Source organism: Nuphar pumila, chromosome 10 (assembly GCF_984573655.1).
Source record: "Nuphar pumila chromosome 10, dmNupPumi1.hap1.1, whole genome shotgun sequence".
In the NCBI taxonomy this organism is placed as follows: Eukaryota; Viridiplantae; Streptophyta; class Magnoliopsida; order Nymphaeales; family Nymphaeaceae; genus Nuphar; species Nuphar pumila.
In genome coordinates, this window is record NC_143258.1 from 102,985,350 (window position 1) to 102,993,408 (window position 8,059).

Genomic DNA, 8,059 nt, shown 5'->3' on the forward strand with positions numbered 1-8,059 from the left:
TTTTTTGTTGGTACGCAGACTTGGTCCAAATCTGCTGATTTCTTTTGTGCGCACGCAAGCAAGCTATATATATATATATATGTGTGTGTGTGTGTGTGTGTGTGAAACCAGACAAGATGTATTCAACCCATTGAGGTTTGATTTGGGAATATTTTTTAAATTTAGACTTACAAAATATCTTAACTAAATGCCAATATATCATGATATTTTTATAAATATAGAACATAAATATCTTAAGTAAATTCATATTTTGTCAAATATATCATGATATTTGGCAAATATCATGTCATTGTACATTTTAAAATAATGAACTAACATAATTTTATTTTTTTATGAAATTTTGAAAAAATATTGCCAATATTTGGCATCATAAAATTTTTAAGTTATGTGTATTATTATATATAATAAATCACCCTCATATATTAATTTAAAATGTCTTGTACTATAAAAAATATATTATATTTTTAATAAATTAAATTAATAAATCACAGGAACTCTTCAGTTGGATCATTTGCAAGGGAATTCACTAACTTTGTAGCCTTTCTTCGTTGGCATCACATAATTAACAATCTACTACTGTTATAAACATTGTGAATCATTAACCATCTAAAAAGATAAAATCTATCTTGAAATTGTGGATCAGATACAATGATCCAAATACAAGTAAATCCAAAATAACAAACAAAAATCCAAATGGATCCCAATAACCCTTGTCTTTTGCTCCACTCCTGCGTCAGGTATCCAAACCCTTTGTGTGTACCCAGATCCAGCCAAATAACATATTGTCAGGTTCAGGTCTCAGATCAGGTTGAAAAAAAAAATAATGGTCCAAACGCAGCCTGTGTACATGATGTAAAGAGTATTTGTATTATCCATTTCTTTATTGTTTATGAATGTATATAATACTAGGGATGGCAGTGGGGCGGGGCGGGGGACAAGGTCTCCACCCCTGCCCCGCCTCAAGATTTTATCCTCCACCCCCGCCTCCATCCCCGGAGGGGAATGGATTTTATCTTCCATCCCTGCCTTCATCCCCGTTTCATGTCCTCCATCCCCGGTTCAAACGGGGATGAGGCGGGGCGGGGCGGGGCGGGGGACAAGGTCTCCACCCCCGCCCCGCCTCAAGATTTTATCCTCCACCCCCGCCTCCATCCCCGGCGGGGAATGGATTTTATCCTCCATCCCCGCCTTCATCCCCGTTTCATGTCCTCCATCCCCGGTTCAAACGGGGATGAGGCGGGGCGGGGCGTGGAAAAGTGGTCGGGGCGGGGATGAGGCAGGGATCGTGGCGGAGACGGGGCAGGGCTGGGAAAAGTGCACGTCCATCCCCGCCTCCACCCTCGGACGGGGATGGATTTTAACCTTTGTCCCCGCCTCCATCCCCGTTTCATACCCTTCATCCCCGGTCCAAACGGCGAGGTGGGGCAGGGCCCCACTTTCCCCCGGTCCAGTGCCATCCCTATATAATACTACTTGGGTAGGGTCTAGTGGGTAGGGATATCCAACAAAAATCACAGCCCAAACCAACCCAAATAATATATGGGCCAAAGCCAGTCCAACCCGAGTTTCATTTGGGTCTTTATTTTATGCCCATACCCAGGTATTCAGATTCAAGTTGGGCCAAGTGCCCAACACATTGCAACCGATTGAATTGTGTAACCTACAGGGGAGCCAGGATCAGGTGCCATCTCATCGCACACTTTGAATTGTGCCGCTGCACCTGATCCCCTCCATCTTTGGCTGACAGTCTGTCAGTTGTGGGGCCCAAAAGCAGATGGAGGGCAGGCACATGGCACCTGATCCTGGCTCCACTGCAGGCCATTAAGTTGTAAGTGCTGATGACTCTGGCTTAACTAGTAGTATCACAAGATGTGGACTCAGCCCAGACAGCTCACGTAGCTATGTTAAACTAAACATAGCAGGGTTGAATGAAGTTAATTAAAGTCCCTGTTGAGAAACCAGGTGAGGCTGTCGAAGGGCGGGCCAAGGGTTGTCCGTATCCCGTACACTATCCTTCTTGAAGGTGAGAGAGACTAATAAGAAAAAAATAAAATGCGTTCCTTACCCATGTTTGTCAGTCCCAGAGATCGACTTTAGGTATGTGAGAGATCTTGTCTTTGTCAACACCTCTGCAACGCTCCACTGCATGGGGACAACCAGAGATCCTGAGCTCTTGAAGTCGGGTGAGACTTTGCATCGCATCCGGCAGACTCCTCAGCTCAGGTAGACTGTACAGTTCTAGACGCCGAAGCTCGGAGAACTCTCCAAGAAGGTTGAGCTTGGGCATTCCAGAAAGCTTGAGTTTTCTCATGTTCTCTAGTGATGGCAAGGACGTTGAGTCAAGCTCAGGAAGACCTGACATGTACAAGTCGTTGGGACTGGTGAATCGTAGAGAATCAGGCAGTGCCCTCAACTTTGGGCAATCACGAATATGCAAGAATTTTAGCCGAGGCATCAGAGTTCCTCCTTGTGCATTGAATGTCCACTCCTCCAAGCTTTCCATGTCACCAATGGTCAGAATCTCTAACTTGGGAAAACCAGCTTGTCTCCCACCTCCGTGAAACCCATCATCGATAATCTTCACATTGGAGGCACCTTCAATAAACAGTTTCACAAGGTTGGGTAAACATCCCAACGAGGGGAGTTGTTCCAAGAACCTGCAATCAACCAAGGTGATGTCCTCCAAACACTCGTATCCTGCTGTGCTCAACCAAGCGGGAAGATTCATGCCTGAATAGTTAGATATTTTCAATTCCTTGAGGCCCGTGGGAGGTCGAAGCTCTGCATATATACCCTCTACTTTCCTTGCAAATTCCTCATCAAACTCAGCAATGCATGTCTTATCGCAAGAAAGCTTCAACTTTTGCAGGTTTACTTTTCTCTCCAACTCCGCTTCTTTGGCCTCTTCCCTACTCCCTACTCTTTCAATGTGTAATATGTCCAACGATCCTCTTAGACTGTTTAGGTGACGCAACTGAGCTATACCGCTTCCACTCCCATCCATCTCATCGCTTCCCACAATAAACCTTTCCAAGGTCTGTAATAAAGTCAGCCGCCCGATTTCCTTTGGCAAATGTGTTAACTTACTCGTGCCTTTCAAATGAAGATGCCTTAGAGAATTCATTTGTGAAATACCTTCGGGCAACATTTTGATGTCAGTATCACCGATGTCCAAGCTTTGGAGTTGGCTTAGTTCGGCAATCGATTCGGGCAACGCTGTTATGTCCGTATTAAAAACACTCAAGTACTTCAAAAGTGCTAACTTGCCCAATGACTCGAGCAATACGCATGGGATTTTTTGTCTCACTTCGTATGGGTACCACGAACTATTGTGCGAAGTTTTGTACCACGAGCAATTCAGATCTAACACCCTTAGCCACCTAAAACATAAAATGTCTTCGAGGGAAAATCCTATTGTTCTACTTAACAACAATGTGCGAAGTTTTGTCTCTCTACCAAGAGCTTCAATTGGATATTCATCTTTGTACGATGAAAAGAAGAAGCGTGCTTGGTCGGATGCCCTTTCCGATCTTAAGGAAATTGCATCTAATCGCTCTTGACCTCTTACGAAGAGGGCAAAATCATGAACTATGTCGTGCAATTTGTAGCATGTTTCATTTCCAAAGCTTTTATTTTCAAATCTTTCAATCAAAGAGCAATCAACCAATGCTTCAAGGTATCCCTCGGCCAAAGCCTCCGCATGCGAACCTTCCTCATCAGAAACGAAGCCTTCCGCCACCCATAAACTAACCAACTTATCCTTTTCCATCTCAAAATCCTTTGGAAATATACAACAATACGTAAAGCATTGCTTCAAGGGAAAGGGTAGATTAATATAGCTCAATGCAATAGCAGAAATCACGTTATCATTCCCATCGTCCATAATGCCTTTCCAGCCCCAAGAAGGGCTCCCCGCAACTTGTTGCCAAGCGGACAATGTCCTCTCCTTGTTGCGCAACAAGCTTCCAACAACATTAAGTGCAAGAGGCAGTCCTTTGCATTTCTCAACTATAACCCTCCCTATGTCGTTTAGTCCATCAAGCACTTCCTCCTCCTCATCCCTTTTAAATACTTCAGCTTTAAACAAAGACCAGCTCTCGTCATCTGATAAGCACTTCAGCTCATGTATGTGCTTATCAGCCGCATCCATTTTTATCGCAACATTCCGATTCCTAGTAGTAATCAGCACCTTGCTCCCCACCGCACCAGCTTGCAAGACGGCATTCAAATTTTTCCACCAACCATGATCCCACACATCGTCTAAAACAAGGAGAAACCTCTTCTCCTTTAGGTGTTTTTCAATCTCAGAGCACAAAGCATTCAACCCATTAATCACTCCAGAAGCTTTCCCATCATCAGCTTCCTCTAATATCTTTTTGAATAGATCCGACTCTTGTGGCTTTTCCGATACACAAACCCACATTCGTTTTTCAAAATGCTTGGGATTTATGTTGGGATTGTGATAAACCTTCTGTGCAAGGGTCGTCTTTCCACATCCCCCCATGCCAACGATCGCTACTACACGAGTGTTCTCTCCCCTCTCATTTGTCAACCACTCCACTACCAACTGTTCGTCTTTTTCTCTTCCAAAAATCCGAGGCTCGGTGATGACTGAAATCGTTTGACGGCCCCGATGTATCTCTCCTACAGCTTGCGATGATCTTGACTCCCCCATAACGGCAACTAGGCCATTTATTCCTCTCTCCAAATCCTTCTCTCTCCAAATCCTACGCAGTCTCTCATTTATTTCCTCTATCTCATTGGCCGTTTCAAAAAGCAAAGGGAGACTAAGACACTGACAGAAGAAATGAAAGAGCTTGCATACCTTCTGCAGTTGGGTTTGTGTATCATAATCCTCGTTGGTCTTGGTTTCGACCCTATAGAGGTCGATTACGTCTTCAGCATCATAAACGACCGCGTTCAGCCTCGATACCCAATCCTTGATCTCCTTCGAAGTGAATTGCTTGTCATGTGCATCTCTAAGGAAGGGCTGAATGGCCTTCAATTCACTCTCCAGTCTTGACAGATCTCCACTCACTGAAGCGAGGGATTGTGCTTTCTCGATGCCCAGGTCTATCAGTTTCTTCAACACAGGGGAAATGATGTCTGTCATACTTTCGCACACACAGAGGCACAGGCACACAAGGGAGTGGTAAGAGGCAAGATGGGATGGTGCAGGCAGACTGGTAAGGATTTGATAAAGGTAATGAAACCACGAAATAATTGAACCCCTCAACTTGGCAATAGTTTAAAGCAACTTGATCCAACAGATGGGGATGTGGCCAAAATTCCAATAATGCTACTTGTCCGTTTCCTCAACCACCGCCACCCAATCTTGACCCCACTGTGGATGATATCAAAATTCCAATAAACTAGACTTTCTTTTCAGCATTGCTATGGAAGGGTTTGTATTCATCGGCTTCATCTCTCCCCTTATTTTTTACGACTCTTCCTTTGACATTGTTCAATACGCAGATGATTATCATGCCACCTCGTAGAAAATGGCATGGATAATTAGTGAAAGAAAAAGCTAAAATTTATACTTTCAACACAGATGATTTAACCAAATTGGAGGCTGAGCTTATCTTTGATTGTCCAAATCACATAAATATGACGGTGGAAAGGGCTCCAACGTTTATATGAGAGCCCCCTCCTTGGGTCTTTCCCCCTTTGTAAGATTATCCTTTTATAATACTTTATCTCTCATTTAATGAATTCTTTCATGTTCTTTGTGCATTTGTACTCTTTTGTGAATGTTTATCCTGTGCCTTTGTGCACATTATTTATATTGAGAATTTGGTGCCTTGATGCACATAGTTTTTCTTGAAGATATTTTCACTTTGCACATGCACAATCCGTCAGTTTCTCCAACAAAGGGATTGTGCTTTCTTTAAGACCAAATCCCTCAGTTTCTTCAACAAAGGGGAAATGATGTCTGTCATTCTCTTTCACACACACAGAGGCACAGGCACACAAGGGAGTGGAAAGATGCAAGATGGTGCAGGCAGACTGGTAAGGATTTGATAAAAGTAATGAAACCAAGAAATACGGTGAAGGCAAGGGATGGATAATAATTGAACCCCTCAACTTGGCCGTTTCCTCAACCACCGCCAACCAATCTTGACCCCACTGTTGATGATATCAAAAGAAGACTGCTTTTCAGCATTGCTATGGAAGGGTTGTATTCAGTGCATAGAAGGGCAGCCGAGGCTGGGTTCATCTCTCCCATTATTTTTTACGACTCTTCGTTTGACATTGTTCATTAGGCCGACGACTTGCTTATCTTCTATCATGCCACCTCGCAGAAAATGGCATGAATAGCTCTCAACATTATTTTTTTTCCGGCAATTTCGGGACTCCAAATTAGTGAAAGGAAATGCTAAATTTATACTTTCACACAGATGCTTTAACAAAAATTGGAGGCTGTGCTTATCTTTGATTGATCAAATCACATAAATATGAGGGTTGAAGGGGCTCCAACGTTTATATGAGAGCCCCTCCTTGGATCCTCATGTGTATAAATAAAGGATTATCTTTTTATAAGGCTCTCTCTCTCTCTCTCTCTCATTTAATGAATTCTTTCTTTATGTTCTTCATGCCATGGTGCATTTGTACTCTTTTGTGAGTGTCACATACTTTCTATTGAGAATTTAGTGCCTTTGTGCACGTAGTTTTTCCACTTATCATGCACAAGGTTGAAAGCTAATCATTGGAACTGAAGCTATCAAAAAATAACAATCACATAACATGCTTTTCATTATGCATAAAGATTATGCTAACATGCATCGTAAATATGGATTTTACGCATGCATCAAAATCCGATTTTTTATTCATACATAGGCTTAAAACTTCACAATAATTCAAAAATATGTATATTAAAAAAGACAAAGCCACATACATATATTTATTCTTAAAATTCTAAAATATGCTTGTATTTAATTATTCATAAATCTTAAACATATATGTATCTATATTTGAACTATGTCTGAAACACTCACATTCAAAAGTTTTTAAGCATATTCTTGTTTGTGAAAAATCAAATACATATTTTTCTCAAAAAGCATGCAACATGAACCATTTCTAAAACAATATATATATATATATATATATATAATTCAATGGTTTTGTAAATATACAATTTTCTTGAAAAGCGTGAAACACAAATAATTTTTTAAAACTATATATATATATATATATATATATATATATATATATATAAACTTGTTCGAAATACTCACATTTGAATTATTTTAAAACTTATTGCATACATACAAATTTTGTGCTCATAAAAACTAATGGTTTCATAAATATAAATTTTCCTCGTAAAATGTGCAACACAAATATTTTTAAAATTATATATATTTTCAACTTAGAACTATGCATATTAAACCTACCTAAAAGCTCACACAAAAGATGCACATTAAATTTGCACGAATACCACAGTTAGTGTAGATTTACCTTACTTTGAAATCTGTCATATAAAACGCTTGCTGACAGTCCGAACATGACAAAGACTAAAGCGTACATTTCGGGTCTCACTAGCAAATATTTATCCTACTTTGAAATCTGTGATGTAAAGAGCTTGGCCTAGACAACTCTCGCTAGCAAGTTTGGCACAAAAGAGTTGCATGCTACCACCACAAAAGTAAAACTTACTTTCTCTTTTTGTAAAGGAAAAACATATTTTTTCTTTTTGCAAAGAACATCATGTTGCAAAGAAAATCAAATTTTTATCGGTAGTCTGACTGCATGCCACTTGTCATTACTCACAAGGACCTTTACACATTCCAACAGTAATATATATATATATATATATATATATATATATATATATATATATATGAAACAGTGTACCTTGCGTTAAATTGTTTTCCAAAAAAACTCTTTAGGAGCTGTTCCTAACCGCCGAAGAAAAGTGAAAAAATGCAAAAAAAAATTCTTCGCTAATCGTGTGCACCATAAGTGTCATAAAAGTGTCTGATTTGCTTAGAAACTTTTTCTATTGATGGAAACACAGTGTGTGTGTCTATATATATATATATATACAAAATGCATGTGC

At 40.4% G+C, this 8,059-nt stretch overlaps 1 protein-coding gene across 2 annotated transcripts; it reads right to left on the reverse strand.

Annotated features, from left to right (window-relative positions):
* Positions 1-577: 577 nt before the first annotated feature.
* LOC149827687 (putative disease resistance protein RGA3) lies at positions 578-5,197 on the reverse strand. Of its 2 annotated transcripts, none has more exons than XM_090019559.1 (2): positions 2,066-5,197; positions 578-748 (listed from the first exon to the last, which is right to left on the reverse strand). In XM_090019559.1, exon 1 carries the CDS (start codon positions 5,111-5,113, stop codon positions 2,075-2,077), a length of 3,039 nt encoding a protein of 1,012 aa, XP_089875685.1. In that variant the 5' UTR covers positions 5,114-5,197; the 3' UTR covers positions 578-748; positions 2,066-2,074. The 2 variants fall into 2 exon arrangements, with proteins under 2 accessions (XP_089875685.1, XP_089875684.1); XM_090019558.1 differs by having other exon boundaries at positions 578-839.
* Positions 5,198-8,059: the final 2,862 nt, after the last annotated feature.

Bases quoted from the DNA above. Each gene is read 5' to 3' on its own strand.
- LOC149827687 (XM_090019559.1), bottom strand. From the start codon at position 5,113: ATGACAGACATCATTTCCCCTGTGTTGAAGAAACTGATAGACCTGGGC.